At 43.4% G+C, this 16,860-nt stretch overlaps 1 protein-coding gene across 1 annotated transcript in view; it reads left to right on the forward strand.

The window, feature by feature from the left end:
• LOC147718257 (nicotinamide N-methyltransferase-like) overlaps positions 1-16,860 on the forward strand; it is a 169,862-nt gene that overhangs the window by 107,580 nt on the left and 45,422 nt on the right. Inside the window, exon 2 of the mRNA XM_086966663.1 lies at positions 4,267-4,474. Coding sequence (XP_086822789.1) covers positions 4,267-4,474 — 208 coding nt within the window. The remainder of the gene's footprint in view (positions 1-4,266; positions 4,475-16,860) is intronic.

Here is a 16,860-nt window from a genome sequence, read left to right on the forward strand (position 1 = left end):
AAAAAGGAAAAAGTATTGGTTTACTATGAAAAAATAAGCATTAAGTTAGTCTCTGATACCCATATTGATACTTCGAGGACCAAAGGACACGAGCATCCTTACATAATATTTTCTATAGTTAATCTAGCTGGTATAAGTAACAAAGGTGTGAGGGTGTGCAGGAAGGGGAAGTTTAAAAGTTAAATGTATATAGTGAGAATTCAGCTCTCCTACTAACAATTCCACTGTCTACTTAGGTTATACATTTTTAAAGGTGGGAATGTAACTTCTCATCCATATTTAAACCATTGGGAAAGCGGGTGCCTGCCAATCGAATCAACCGTGACTCGAATTTCCGTTGTGCTCCCAATCTGTCTCCACCTCCGATATTACTTTTAATCGTGGCAATCCCCATATAACTTGCTTTTGATACGTCATTCTGGTGGATTTGGCTAAAATGTCTCCCAGTGCTGTATGAGAAGTCCTGATTGGTAATCGCACGCCAATGTTCTAGAATGCATTTTTTTACAGATGCTGTGGTTGACCCTATGTACCATAAGTTACAAGGGCAGCGAATAAGGTATACCACAAACTCCGTAGTGCACGTGATTAGGGTATTAATCTTCCATTTCAATTTTCGTTTTAGGTAGGAAGATCTTGTTACAGTTCTGACTGTGCTTGCATGCCTTGCAATTCCCTCATTTCCTGAACCCTTTCGTAGTTTTTAACCAGTCAGTTTCTTTTGTGGATAAATTACTCTGTACTAGACAGTCTTTCACAAACTGTCCTCATCTGTACGAAATGCCCAGAGTGGTACTGACGACATTTCTCAAGATGGGATCTTGCCTTAATATATCCCATCTATTTTTCAGTATTTTCCGTATTTGGTTGGACTGGCTGCAATACTTTGTTATGAATCTTACTTTGGGAGTTTCAGGACTAGTCGTAGAAGTGCTGGTTTTGGGACTGTGGAAATAAACTATGTCATGAATGATGTAATATGTGAGATCATCAGCAGAGGATTGTGGGCGCATGAGTTATAGTTAGTTCAACTAACTTTAACGCAGGAATTTCAATTGTTTTGTACGAGTGAAATGTCCAACCAGCTATAACACCCCTAAAACCTATGTTTTTTCTGTGAATATATATATATGTTATATTTATTTTGCTGCCACAGTTCATACCAAGACTGTCACCACTTTCCAAAGGTATTTTGTGCTTCAATAGAGTTGGCCAGTTTTTCTGTCATTCACATAATGCTTTCATTTCTTTTACATTTTAGTGCTCTTCAGGCTTGCCCTAAGGGAACCTTTTTTCATAAAATCATGATGCACAGCTTTCCCTTTACACATTCTCACTTTGTTATATCCACAGATGTTGTTGTTTTTGGCCGAATGTCGAATTAGGGTTTTTACTTTAAGGTGAAAGACACTTTTCTCGAGACACTTAATTTACCACGAACACACACGCTGTTACTGTTTTCATACATTGATAGTATTATTTGTAGCTTTCCCAGCCCTGTGGAAGTCGCAGGATAACTCCCATTGGCACCGAAACACGTATCGGCTGGTTTTCGTGTGTTTCATTGAATAATAAAACAAGAATGAATATATTGAAGATTGAACATTGAGACTTTTTGGAACTTTAAAAGCTATCATTTGATTGACACGTTGTTCAAGTGTGCCCTGGACTTACTTTGTATTTACTTTGTGTAGGGCTTACGTACATACATTTAGGGGTTTTAGGGAAATATCCCCTTAGCAGGTGGCACTGTACACTCATTATCAGTATACACAAACCGTTGATATAGCAGTGCACCTTTAATTCCTGAGTTATCAAAAACACTTCAGATACATCTTCTATATCAATAATATTGCCTATGTACTTATAATCATCTAATCATCTGCCAACTGTATTTGTGTGTTGCTCAGGTGCCAGGTCCATTGCTTTTTCTATTGTTGTTGATAGATATTTTTCGTATTTTCTCAAAATTGACCTTCAGACCATTCTCTGTGGCATAATCAAGCATTGTGTTAAGGAGATGTTGCAGGCCAACCTGGGTGTTGGTGACCAGGACTACATCATCAGGAAGCTGATTAAGGTATTTCCTCACAGGCATGGCAATTGCTTCTGTTGAGTTCTTGCATCAAGTCAGCCACAAAGATTTTGAACAAGGTAGAACACACCCTTCCTTCAGGCATTAGGTTTTTGGTACTCACCTGGAAAGGTGCATACCTGCTTTTAGTTTCACCTGTATCCATGTGTACATGTGGAGAAGTATCAGCATGTTTAGTAGAGCATGGGGAATATTCCAGTGGGCCAGCTTCCTCCACAGCCTTGCCCTATCTAAATGGTCAAAGACTGTGCTATAGTTGATGAAGCTCAGGTATAGTAGCAGATTGGAGGCCTTTGCCATGTCCGTGAGTAGTGAAATAGTCAAGATGTTTATTGTCATGCCTGAAGTTTTACAGAAACCCGTCTGGTTGAGTGGAATGATTGCATTCTACTCTGCCCAAGATGTGAGATCTACTACCACTCTTGCTGCTAAACAGTTTACCTCCTTGTCGATCAGGGCGACCAAGCAGTAGCAAACTGTGTCCACATGTTTGCATTGGGGAGATTGTTGAGCCTTTCCATGAAGCTGGGATTATACCAAGGGATATGATTTCAAGAAAAAGAGGGTCCAAAATTCCTGCACAGTCTTCTACCCTTTAAGACTGCTAGAGGAATGCAATTAGGCCCTGGGGCCCCTTCTTGTATTCATTTTGCAATGTGCTGCCCTATCAGGTGTATGGTTGAGGCCCTAGATTCGTGCTCATGTGTGTTAACTGATTCCGGCGGTGGTGTGACATTGTCCATCTTTAGTGATGCTCCTGTGGTGGGATACTTTGGTATTTTGCTGGCTGTCTGATCTATCACAATTTGCCTGGTTTGGTGGTTCAAGTGATCCCTTAGAAAGGGTACCCAGTTCTCCTCCAAAATGTGAGATGCAAATCCCCTGTGGTGTGGATGCGTTATCTCCAAAAACACATATGGGGTGAATGACAGCTGGGCTTTGTGCATTCCCTCTAGACAACCACACACAAAGGGAGTTTAGGTGTGATTTGAAGGGCCAGCTGAATGCTGATGGGCCCTCCTTAGCAGGATGGGTGGAAAGGACTGCTCATAGCCTCATATTTAAACTTGCATAATCTGCTTAGCCCACGGTACTGAGTCTGGAGCCATGATGATAAGGGACTTCTTCTGAACACTTCAAAGCCCCTCTTTGACGTCTCCCCCACTTCACAGGCACCAGTGGGAATAAGGACTGGACTTTTGACCCTCCCAACTCAGTACAGTACTGGATCTGTGGATACTCTGCCAGGTTAGAAGGACTGATGTGCTGCTGATGGGCTTTCACTCTGCTGTGCTGACCTGTTGCCTGCCATCTTCCTTGCAAGGATTGGACCCACTTCTTTTGCATCCAGAACCCAAGTGGCTCCTAGAGCTTGCTGGCGGCTTGCCTCCTGGTTCAGGAACATCAACGTCTTTTGGTGAGTATTCCCTGCCAAGTGGTGCTAACCCAGTCCTGGACTCTTGGAAGTCGGTCTGAAGTGCTGCTCCAGCAGAAACCATGCATCGCTGTCAACTCTGCAGCTTGTAACTAGTGCATCTCTTTAATATCAGAAGTATCACCAGCATTGAGAGGATTGAGGGCGATGCATCACTGACTGCTCTGCACAGATACTCCATTTTGGATGCATCTTCAACTTTGCGTGGCTCAAAGCTGTAGGATCACCTTCATCCTGTGGTCGACGATAACACATCGCCCTTTGATTCTTGCATCTTGGCTCCATTGATGACACAGCTAAGGTAATTTTCAGAAGAACTAGCCTAGTCCTATATCAGGTCCACGCATGACAGTGGTTTGGCTGAACTTTAAGGATGTGCCCTGGCCAAGCATGACCAGCTAGCCCTAGTTGGCACTTTATGCTTTTAAGTACTACATTTCAGTTTATGCTTTTAAAATTCAGAACTCAATTTTTACTTATTGTATTCTGTAGTTTTGGTCTTGTTTTGTTCATTAAATTCAACTATATTTTTCGAACCAGGTGTGCTATCTTTTTTGTGTGTTTTCCCCGTTTCACTGTAAGAAGTGTTGCAATAAAGCTTTACTCATTGCCTCTGAAGTTAAGCCGGACTGCTCTGTGCCAAACTACCAAGGGGTGACCAGAGGTCAATTTAATTTAATTTATTGACTTCAAAATATGTAATCAGTAATCCATTTCTGTACCTTTTTCTTACCAGGTGGTGTGAAAGGGGAGCTGCTGATCAATCTTTCTTGTGGTCCTTACTTGCAATGGGTTATTCCAGCCTGTGACTATTTTTCAGACATCGTTCTTGGCGCCTCCACTGATCAGTGTGTTCAAGTGATGGAGAAGTGGTGGAGAAATGAACCTGGAGCTCTGGACTGGAGTCATGTAGCAAAGGCGGTTTGTGAGCTTCAGGGAAACAGGTATGGATTCTGCACCTGATGATGTATTGCAAATGCCTACCTTGGTTTACCTTGCCAGCATATGTTGTGCCGAGAGCAGCAGTATTACTTTCATGAAAGCAATTTCAAAGTTTCCAGAGGTGAGCAGCAGCTTCATGCCACTTTTTCATTGTTGGTACTAGAGATTTGTGGGGTGTTTGTCAAACTTTTTTCCATCTTTGAACCTGTATGTGAGCAAACATGAAAACACTGTCCCTTGCAATTTCTTGAAATGCATCACATCAAATGATGCACAAAATAATTTTCTTGTCATAAAACTGGTGGTTTGGTATGTACTAAACACACTTTGTGATTCGCTAAAAGACTTTTTGTTTAGCAAAAAGTTTTACTAACTCATTCTTAATCACAAATAGAAGCCATGAAGGGTGCATTGCTTCTTTGTTTACGATTAGCATTGAGATGTAGCACTGATTTGTAACTGCAATTGTGATAATGAAATGTTTGAAAGTTACTCAATCCTGGGGAGAGGTGATAACACATTGAGAAGAGGAATGCTGTTCCATTGGACAGATTTCCTTTTAGGAATAGTGTTGGGGTGGCTGCTCCCGTAAATGATTTTCGAAAATGGGATTTTGTTTGTAGCAGTAGAACAGTTTCCGGGAAGGAACATGGACTGCTTTGAAAATGAAAATCCATTTTGGAATTCAAATATGTGGACTGCTCCCTGTAAACCTTTAGGCTCGTGTTTAGAGCCAGTAACTGGGAGTCACAAAAAGTGCCCTACCTATTTAATATACATTACGCCAGCTTCTTTGACACCCAATGTAACTTGAAATTTTGCAATGCAGCTCTATATGACATATGGTGTATTGCAGATATTTTAAAAGAACTTGGCGCACAGATCCTGACCACTATTTGTGACTGATCTGTTTGTATACCATGCCCTTAGCTTATTAGGACATATAGAACATGAAATGTCAACCTTTTAGCATTTAAAATAGTAAGAGAATATTACAAAATGGAACAACTAAGGACATGTTTCGCCTATTTTATCATTGTAAAATAGCAGCCATATCAAATTAAAGGTGGATTTATAAGATACCAAATCTAAGTAAAACATCAGATGCATATTCACAAATGATTCCGTAGTATCTTTGTTTTTGGAGAGATCTCCCCCCTGCTATGGAGTTTCCACACACATTTGAGTTGCAAATATGGGAATGACAAGGAGGAGCTGCCATAAACGGTGAATACTAGCTGCTAAAGGGAAGGGAAAAGTGAGGTGTATGGAAGAGTTAGAGGACGGTTAGATAGGGTTTTAGATAGGGATGTTCACTAACCTACAAAAGAGTATCACCATTACTTTACACAAACTACACTCCAAAAGTTACCGTAACCAAAACAATATGTACTCTACTCTTTTTGAAAGTAACAGCAAGACTTAGAAAAACTACAGACTGAGTAATGACGCATGAAATGTGATATGTTTTTAATATTTTAAATTGTGTTTAAAGTTGCTCGGTTCAGAAATGTAATCTATGTATTTTGTATAATGTATTTTTATGGTGACTTTTGGTCATCGAAATAAAGATTTACTGAACTGAACTGATATGTTCTCCACAGCAGAGGTGGTGTAAGCCCAGCACCACACATGGATAACCACTGATAATGTAACACCATCACATAGAAAATAATGGAGATAGTGACTTAAAATAAAACCCCATGGAAAATATCATTAAATAAAATTAAATAAATAGTTATAAAGAAAGGGATGTCAGGCTTGTGTATGGGATATATAATCAGTTCTTGGGAACAATTTTATGATTTAGAGGCTAATTTAGACTTTGGCAGATGGATATTCTTTCACAAGTATGACAGAGTATCCTGTTCGCCAGATCATGAGTGCAGTACGTCCTGTGTCACTTGTAATACGGCAGGCAGAGTATACAATCTAACAGACTCTAAATCAGGCCCTTGGTATCCAATGTCAATCGATATAATGTCGTATTAAACATTGTAATTGCTAGAAGAGAGAGACAGTCAAGACTAGAATACCGGACATATTGGATATGCAATACACAGAAGGCATTTAGTAGTAGTAAAGTTAAGATTGTGTCTTAAGTTTGACTTAAGACACACTTAAGACAGACTTAAGACAAACTTAAGAGAAACTTAAGACAAAATCCTAGCTTAAGTCTGTCTTAAGTTTGTCCTTAGTCTGTCTTAAGTTTGTCTTAAGTTTGTCTTAAGTGTGTCTTAAGTGTGTCTTAAGTCAAACTTAAGACAAAAGTAGTGCGTTTAGGATTTTGTCTTAAGTTAGTTCTGTGAATTGGGCCAAGAGAGTTTGAGAGTATGAGAGTGAGAGGCAGAGAAAGATGTCGGAGATGGGAAAAGAGAGGTAGAGAGAGCAACATAGAGAAAAAGAAAGACGAAGATGGGGAGACAAGAGAGGGAGAGGGTGTTGAAATAGTGATGAAGACAGAGAAAGACAGGGATGGGATATAGAGGAAAAGTGTGAGATAAGAAGGGAAAGATGGCTAGAAAGAGGCAGAGGGAGGGTGCAAAGAGAGGGGTAGAGAGAGAGGTAAGGAGAGAGAGATAGAGAGAGGAATAGGGGTGGAGAGAGAGCCAGAGCATGAGAGAGAGACATAGAGAGCGCTGGCAAAAGAGAAGGAGAAGGCAAGAAAGGGAAGAATAATGATAGAGATAAACAGAAAAAGACATAAAGAGGGCAGGGGAAGAAGAGATAAAGGCGGGGCACCATCTAGCTACAGACAACATCAAACTACTAAAAACAACAAGAAGAAAACACTCTTTTTCTGAAAATGTGCAGTGCCCCACCTAGCAGATTTATGTGTCTATAGTTCTGGAAAATTTTGCCTCATTTCTGAAGAGTGATATTGCTGCTCATCCCAGATGGAAACCTTTACAGTTTCCTGGTGATTACAGGATGCACGTCAGCTACTCCTTCTCCTTGGTGGCTGAATCTCACCACTGAAAAGATGAGATCACAGTAGAAGGTGGGAGTGTAGACCTTTGCAACCCCACCCATGTGGCTAACTACATGGACATAGGGGTCGCGCTCCCTTTGGTTCATGCTCCTACAAAAAGAAAATATTTGCACTGGGGTGCAGCACTTACCAGCAGGCTCTCCACATTGATGGGAGCCTTGGGGTCCCTGATGATGGCCTCCAGCTTCTCTGCTGGTTCACCATATACTCCCCGGTGAAGGCGGATGGGCGCTCTCCTGGGCGGCGGGCCCTTCCTAAAGCAGGAACAGGAGCCAGCCTCTCCGCCGTCCTGGGGTGCACTGCTGAGGCTGTCCTGCAACTCACCTTACCCACAGCATGCAAAAACCAGCTGTGTGCTTAGCAAACATGCAGCCGCCAGTCTCCAGGCTCAATAAAGAAAAAGTTCACATACTGGGTAACAAGCAAGTAAAGGGGCCAGTAGCCATGGGAGGATATAGATGACGACATTGCATTAATAAGGATGGACTAACAGGCTTATAAATGAATCCGAAGGCAGCATTTACGAAGGACAAAGACACAAGCCAATTAAAATATGGGTGAAGGAGTAGGCAGGGCTTCCCTCACTGTTCTGACCGACTTTTTCGGCCCTCCTTTGAGGGAGGATGATTGGATGTGACTCTAGTCTATTATCATTCTAGTGCAAGGATTAGAACTATAGACAGGGCCTATTCATAAGGCACAGTAATGCACTTTCGTACCCTTTTTCTTAGATCAGGGCTTATAAACTTATGGCAGGGGATAGATTCATTAGTATCAGTGATAATCCGTCCTTTTGCAAGAGTGTTAGTATACCTTCTATGGAGTTATGCTTATTTCGGGCCTTGTAGGCCTCAAACGGGAGAGACTCCATCTTGCTTTCTGCCCCGGCAGCTTTAGATGCTTCTAGGTCAAGTGTAATGTTTTAGTTTCGAAGTGTTGTTCGCTTGGAGAGAACCGGCTCAGGCTGGCCCTTATTGAAAGACTGTATTTTTCTCCACTCCGAAGACACAACATCACATCGGCCGACTGAGAGCGTGTCCTTGGTACGGGGAGGTACAAGAATTTGGTGGGTGGCAGGTTACTGGCCGTAACGTTCCTTGAAAGGACAAGCTTCCATATTAGCGAAAGTATGAGGCAGTGAGTCAGTCTGTAGACGGCAGCTAGCCGTTAGCATCAATGCCATTAATTATTTCCAGGCAGACAGTTGCCATTTTGAAGTCCGAAAAAGATCATGAAGCTGATACTCTCTGAGAAAGATTGAAGAGGAAAGAGAAGTAGTGCAGAAAGGCCAGAGAGAGAGAGAGACAGCAGCTAATAAAAGGAAGGTTCCAGTGACTTGGAGGAAAGCAGAGAAGACAGAGCATAGCGGTGCAGACATGTACTCGTGACTGCTGAGGTGTGATTCTAAGACGAGCCAAGGCACAGACGAGAAGGGAACCTAGATGACTGCCGAACCCCGACTTTGTGTCCATAAGGTGATGTCTGTCCATAACCTATAGTGTGCACATTCTAACCTTTCACTTTTCTTTGCAGGATATATGTTATAGTATAGTATTGTGTTTTTATGATCATTGTAATAAAATACCCCAGTTCTTAGTGAACCAACATGTGCCTCGTATTCTTGTTCAATCAGGGTAACCTGGTCTTTTAGTCAGGCATTGTTTTCATGAACGGATGTAATTCCCGGTCAGGTAAGAGGTGACTGAGCAATGAGGGAGAGAGGGACACCTTGATGTGGAGAATAGATGGTACATGCTTTAATTTGGCAAGTGATGGTAATTCCTGTTATTGTAGTATCATATCCCGAGCAGCCAATTAGAGATTCCTTCCAAAGGTATTCATAGGAGAGTGATCGTCATTGGTAAGCAGCGTTAATGAGAACACCAGGTGGGACACTGGTGTGTAGATCCGCCGGATTGCGGATCGGGCTGTGAGTGAGAGAACACTAGGGGGGACACTAGTGCTTAGGTCCGCCAGATTGTGGACCGGGCTGTGAGGAAGAGAGCACTAGGACTGCAGACTAGTGTGTAGGCACGCAGGATTGCGACTTGCCGAGTGAGCACTGACTGTGGTCAGTGTGTAATGGTAACTAAGCAGAACTGCCCTAGGGTAGACTAGTCTGGGCCTAAGTTGCCGTGAGACTAACTGCTATGAGTGGGATATTGTAGAAAACCTATGCATGTATATTGCTATTTCCTCATCCTTAGGTACAAGATATATATATATATATATATATATATATATATATACCTATTGTAAATACGTTCTAAGGAGGGAGGTGATTACGTTCCGACTGGGTTGGAGGTGCTCTGATGAGCTGATCCCATCTGGTCCTAGAATCCGGTTGTTACACTCACCTACTGAACTACTGCAGATCTTCACAAGAGCAGCACTTGCTCTGACTCTAGGCTCAACCTAAAAAGCACCCTATAATTTTAGAAACTCACATTTCTTCTACAAACAATATGCTGGACAAATGAATACAAGGAGGACCTCAGTTTCTTCAGTTGTTTCATAATGTGGATAACATTTTGTTAGCGTCCTTTCCTAGCTCCATTTTCGAGTGAATGAAGCCAGCAACGGTATCGTATTCTTAACATTAAATATAGAAATTTGGATAACTTGGGCTTGATATTGCATTAACATATCACGTGATATAGTATCATGTTATGTTATTTTCAGATTGCACTAACACATTGATAAGAATGATACATAACAAATCAGGGGTAGATTTAGAAGAATAACTGATTACAAAGGCAGGGGCCTGATTCATATGTTGGTGACATAGTTCCCCCTGTCAACATACTGATCCACCCACCTGAGTTAAATGCGGGTAGACATTATGTTTTGCCACAGCAGTGAGTACATCATCATCACCATGAACAAACTTCTCCAATGGGCCAAAGGCAAACGTGCTGGTGGAGAATTGGCTATATGTCCATCTACCCAATTAGGGTGGGTGGACATATAGCTGTTTTATACTGTCAGTCACTTCCAGGCACACCGTGGTGGTGATGGACTGTAGAAAATAAATAATGATCCCTTCCACATGGGAAATGACTCATGTGGCAAGGGAAGATTTGTTTATTAAATGGAGAATACAACTCTTTGGTGTCAGAGTCCTGCACCAAATATCAAAATACATTGACAGAAACTGCTGAGATGGTGGTTTCTGCCAACGCTTTATAAATGAGCACCTGCTCGGTGGGCATTTATGAATCTGGAGGGTGGTACCTCCACTAAGGCAAAGGAGTAGCTTACTCCGTCATCCTGGCAGGAAAATGGACTGTCCATTGGAATCTAAATCAGGGCAAAGTTTGAATTGCTTTCCTAAAGATGGCTAAGTGAGGTTCTGCACTGAGGGTCAATAGGAGAGAATCTCACATTTTTTCTGCAGAAATAGAAAAAGATCGGCATCCATAAGTATCTGTTTTATGCTCAAGGCAAGTAAGCAAGAACAGGTTGGCTGAGCACAAGTACCTTTTAAGAGTATAGGGTACGGACTTGGATGTCAGGAACTGCATTGATGTGAAATGTGGTAGACAAATGTCTGGACTTTAAAATATACTCTGAAGCAGACGGCAGCCAATGAAGAAATCTTATTGATGGTGAAAATATATTGTTCATTAAAAAGCCTGAAACTTATTGATGCCATCGATTAGCCAAGTTAACGTCACTTGCATAATTCAGCCTAAACTGAAATGAGAGATTTACCGAGGGTTATGCCGGCTTCTATCAATGGAGGGGAGAGGTTGCCTAAGGTCCTGCATTGAATAAAATATCATTGCTTCATTGCTGCCCCGTGCTTCTTGCATTTTTGTTGAGAGATTTTCATGAAGGTCCATTCCCAGGTTTTGTGTAACCCTTACATGAGAGGACATGGAGTATATAAATTCAGGCCAGCAATAACGAGTGAGTAAAATCCCCCCTCATGAGAAAATTAGTGAGTTTCCACCAGGGTTGGAGAGCAAGACAGATTGTAGAGCTTTCTTTATGAAGACTGCCAGCGAGGGGACTGTAGCAGATTGAAAGGAAGGTGGTTCCAGGTCTTGGCAGCGATTTAGGAGACAAAGTGGCCACTGCTGTGGCTGGGATGGATTTGGGGGGTGTGTGAGTGTGAGTGAAGTGGAGCACAGGTGTCTAGTGGGTTGGTAGAAGTGCAGGCAATAGTTGAGGTAGACAGGTCCTAGGTTGTGGAAGGCTTTATAGGCATGCATGAAGAACTTGAACTGGCATCATTTCTAGATGGGGAGCTAGTGGAGGTCTCTCAGGCGGGGAGTAATGTGGATTCTTTTGGGGATGTCCAGGATGATTCCTCTGAGGAGCTGGGTGGAGATGCTGGTGTAGAGGGTGTTGCCGTCGTGGAGGTAGCTGGTGACGAGGGCCTAACTGAAAGTCTTTCTGGTGTTGGTTGGAATCCATCTGAAGATTCTGTGGTGCAATCTAGAGTGCGTGGAAGTAGGAGGTGGTGACTACATTCACTGGTCTTTTCATGGTCCGTTGGCTACAAGGCTGAAGCTGAGGTTGTGTGCGTGGTTGGTCGGTGTTGTTGTGGGTCTGAGTTCTGCAGGCCACTAGCTGTGGTCCCAGGTAGAGATGTTATTTCCTAATATCAGTACTTCGGTTGTGTCGGACTTGAGCTAAAGACAGTTGTGTCACATTCATTTGGCTATGTTGGTGATTGCGTTGCAGAAGTTGGTGTTGGCGTTGGAAGGGTCCTCAGTGAGTGAGAGGATCAGATGGGAGTGATCTCTGTAGGAGATTATGTTAAGTCCATGGGATCTGGTGATGTCTGTGAGAGGGGTCATGTACAGGTTGAACAGGGTGGGGCTGAGTGATGATCCTTGTGGTACGACTAAGCATGGGCGGAAAATCCGTTACGCTCGCGGATTTTGCGGATATTTGGTAAATTCGCAAATTCGCACGCAGCAGATTTTTTTTCTTGGTGATACAATTTTGCGGCGTGCGGTGTAAGTTCGCAATTGCGAACTGGTACAAAACCCTCGCGAACTGGCAGAAATCCTTGCGAACTGGCAGAATTCCTTGCAAACACAAAAAAAGCATTCAGCAGGTTCAAAAGTTCAAACTCATCATTAGTAACCATTTCTTTTAGTGGTTCCTGACAAGGGACCCTCCAGAGTTCAGTTGCTAGTTGCAACAATTGTATGACCCTGCTCTGACCCTCACAGCAGGCTCATAGAATAGCTACAAGTAGGCCACAAAGGTCCTGGAAGAAATAATTGCACTGCAACAGAAAGCAAATTACAGATAAGGAAGCAGGTGCCAGACTGGAATTTTAAAACAGTGACACATTAATAAATCAACCCCAAATTAATTCATGTCAGTTGAAGCAGGCAGGTGTGCTTGCTTTTCCCCCCCATAATCTACAGTGATGATGAACCAGAGGGTGGCATTGATGTACCAGAGGGTGGCATGGGGAAAACAGAGGGTGGCAGGGGTGAAACAGAGGGTGCTGGGAACCTGTGATGATGAACCAGACGTAGAAACAACATAATAGTGACCGTTGCGAGCCGACATGTAAGTTCGCAATTGCGAACTTGTACAAAACCCTCGCGAACTGGCAGAAATCCTTGCGAACTTGCTTAGGTACGACACATATGATGTCTTTGGGTGCAGAGGTGAAGGGAGGCAGTAAGATTCTGTGTGTGCGTCCTGTCAGGAAGGAGGCAACCTACTTGATAGCATGCCTATGTTGTGGAGTCTGTTGAGGAGACTGAGTCAAACACCCCAAAAAAATCAAGGAGGATCAGTGCCATAGTGTCCCCACGGGTGAGGAGTGGTCTGATATTATCTTTGAGCCAATCAGACAGGTCTCAGTGCTATGGTTCGCCCAGGTGCTTTTGTTCCAGGAATTTGTTGAGCTGCTTGTTGATGGCTTTCGCTAGAACTTTGTCTGGGTAGGTGAGCAGGGAGATTGGACAGCATTTTGTGAGTTTTTGGGGACAGCAGACCCTTTCTTTAGGAGGGGTTTGACTTGTGTATGTTTCCATCTGGCCGGGAAGCTCTCTGTGGAGATGGAGGTATAGAGGATGGTGCTGAGTTGCCTGCTGAATGGGTTTACTGCAAGTTTGTAGAAGTGGTGTGGCAGTGGTTGGTGGTATCCCTGGAGTGGATAGAAGACATGATGGCTGAGGTGGTCAAAGCAGTGAGTGGTGACCAGGTAGTGATGGTTTGGCTGGGGTTTGCTGGCTACCTAAGGTTGCTGGAATCAAGGGTGGTGTGGAAGCTGTTGTAGATGTTGGTGATTTTGTTGTGGAAGAAGTCTGAAATGGTGTTGCAGAGATCGTGGGAGAGGTGAATGGTGTCAGGTTGGAGATTTCTTTGACAGTTTTGAAGAGTTACATTGTGTGGTTGGCTGCAGAGTCGATGAGGGTGGTGGTGGCTGCTTTTTTGTCTTCTTTGATATTCCAGTGATAGATCCTGAGGACTGTGTTGTGAACTGGTCTGGCGGAGGGTCCTTGGTGGCACAACATAATTTCTCCAGTTTGTGGCAGTTGCCCTTGGTGGTCCTGAGTTCTGGTGTATACCAGTTGTCATGTTTATGGATCTTGTTGGATTTTGTAGGTTTCAGTGGGGCAACTCTGTCGGCTCTGTTGGTGTTCCAGGCATGGACGTTTACACAGCCTGATTGAGGTCTGTTGAGGCCTCAGGATTGAAGGTGAGGAGGGCCTGTGACAACTAAGTTTATTGATGTGCTCTAGCTGTGGTAGAAGGAGATATGGCATCTGGGGATAGAGTTCTTGGAGCTGGTTAATCCAGGAGAATTGTATGGTATGGCTGAATTTGATTCTGTGACTGGAGGTGAAGATAGGGTCAAGGGTATGCCTGTATTTGTGCATGGGTTTCTTGACCAATTGGGTGAGGCTGATGTCGCTTGGGTTCTCCAGGAAGGAAATGGAGTTGGTGTCATTGAGGTGGAGGTCTCCAAGCAGGACACAGTGGTGAAAGTTGATTGTGAGGGGTGCGATGAGGTTAGGGATGATGTCGCAGACAGTTGCTTGGGGTACCAGGGGTCTGTAGTTGCTGGTGCCTCTAATTTGTGGTATTTGTATTGGTTTGCAGTAGGAAGTTCAGGTGTTCCATGAGAGGTGTGTGGTCATTGGTGATGGTGAATCTGATGGTTTTCTTGAAAGTGATGGTGATGAATCCACCTTGTTTGTTGACACTTTCATGGTGTATCAGCTTGTATCCTTCGGGATGGGCGGTTGGTGATGTGGTTCAAGGAGGGGTTGAGACACATTTTGGTGATGAAGGAATTATCGGTGGAGAGGTTGGAGCTGATGCCCCAGATTTCCATGGTGCATTTGCAGAGTGAGCTGGCCTTGGGCAGGATATAACTGAATGGTTGCGTGGTGTCTTTGGCTTTGTGGGCAGGGATGATGCAGTGTCTTTTGTAGGTTGTGTTGCAAGAGAAGAGGAAGTGTCAGCAGGTGGGGGGTCCTTTGGTAGATCTTGAGGAAGAAGAGACACAGCTGTTCTTTTGGCATCTGGGGTCCAGGAGTTCCTTGGTGGTATATTGTTTGGTGGTGAGAGGTACAGGGTTCTTGCTGTGAGTGGCTTTATGGATGGGCGAGTGTGTGTGTGTAAGTTGCTATATTGGTGACTGAGTAGCTGGGTGAGTAGCTATATGGTTGGGTAAGTTTGTGTGTGAGGGACAGTAAAGGTGACTGAGTGTTCGTGTGAATGGGTCTACGGGTAAGTGACTGTAAGAAAGTGGCTCTGTATATACTGGACCAAAGTAAGGTACAGTGTGCACATAGTCCACAGTCCCCAGAGGAATTACAGAGACTAAAGTTAGAAATACCCTTGCTCTATTAAGTGGTGGCTTGGTCGAGCAGTAGCCAGTATCAGAGGAAAGTGTAAAGCATTTCTTGTACACACTTAGTCAGCAAATGGTCTCACACACTCAAGAACTGAACTGTAGGCCAATTGTTTTGTATCAAAATATATAGTTGTTTTATTTTTAGAACCAACTAGGTATCAAAATATACATTTTCTGAATGAGTTACTTTAGTTAAATACTTTTCAAATAGGCAATAGACTTTTTGATTACAATAGTTACAGTTGTTGCAAAAGGCAAGACCATTTCAAACACAATGCAACATTGAGCTAAATGAGAATATCTAGTTAAATGCAATTAGGTATTTTGTAGATTACTTTTATAACCAGAGGACTGGATCCTAGATTCAGTCTTGGGACATTTCCTGCAAACAGTTAAGTAAAAGCGTTTTGGTTACATTAGTGATTTTTAAGGAATATTTTTGTATTTTAAAAAATTACACTTCAAACCTTTTTCACTTAGCAGGTAAGTAGTGCTATTGTTACTTTTTCTTACTCAGTTTTGGATCCTGGATCCAGCACTGGTGCATCTCCTGTAAACAGTTGAAAGAATGCGTTTAAGTCATACAGGCGATTTTTAAGGAATATTTGTAGTTTGTGAAAATCTACTAAAAGGTGCAGCACTAGCTTCTCTCCTGATAACAGGTGAGTGATTTGGAATTCGTTGTTCAGCTGATTTTAGGTGACTATTTTAAAGTTCCAAAACTCCACACTTAGAAGAATTTCCAAGAGAAACCAGGCAATGTTACCCTGTGGAAGAAAAGTGAGTTATCAGCTTTTGGATAAGTACTCGGCTGGCAGAGTAAAGGTTCTGGGCATAGACTCAGTGGTGTCCCAGAGTCAGGTAGGTACAGTTGGTAGACCCTCAGCAGCACAGGGGCAGCTGAGTGCAGAAGTAGTTATCCCCATTGTTATCCAATGAGAAGCAGGGGGCCTTTGATTGGTGGTTGCTAGCAAGCAGACCACCCGGCTGTGGGAGCTGAGCTCCTGGTCACTTGCTCAGGGCAAATGGGAAAGTAGGTTAGGACCAAGGTTGCACTGCCAGGGGCACTCTGGCAGCTGGGTGCAGGGTGCTTTTGAGCCATCAGGATCTCAATGTTATTCAATAGAGATCTTGGAAGGTAAACAAAGGGTACAGGCTCGGGGACGGAGACTCTTCAGGGGCAACCCATATTTTGAGGGGTAAGTTGGAATCGTGGAGGATAGGTAGGCACCCAGGAGTTGGGCACAGTGGGGCGCTGGGTGCAGGGGTGTGTTTTATTGTTGGGAAATCTTACCCTCTGCTGATCACAGTTGGAGGGGTCTCATGCTGTGAGGCTGCAGATGTAGTCGGGGTCATTGAGGAGGGTACTTGGGCACTTGATTCCAGGTAAGAATCACAAAGGGGACATCCTTAGGGTCTTTGTCCACTCAGGCACAGGCCGGGCTCGGCGTGTGCAGAGTGTGATGGATTTGCGTTTCCTTTCTGGCACAATGGGTATTGCTCTTTGAGCAGAACCACTGCTCATGGGAGTCCCAGTCTTTAAGAGGTTCAAG

The sequence above is a fragment of the Lissotriton vulgaris genome, chromosome 4_1 (genome assembly GCF_964263255.1).
Source record: "Lissotriton vulgaris chromosome 4_1, aLisVul1.2, whole genome shotgun sequence".
NCBI classification, from domain to species: Eukaryota; Metazoa; Chordata; class Amphibia; order Caudata; family Salamandridae; genus Lissotriton; species Lissotriton vulgaris.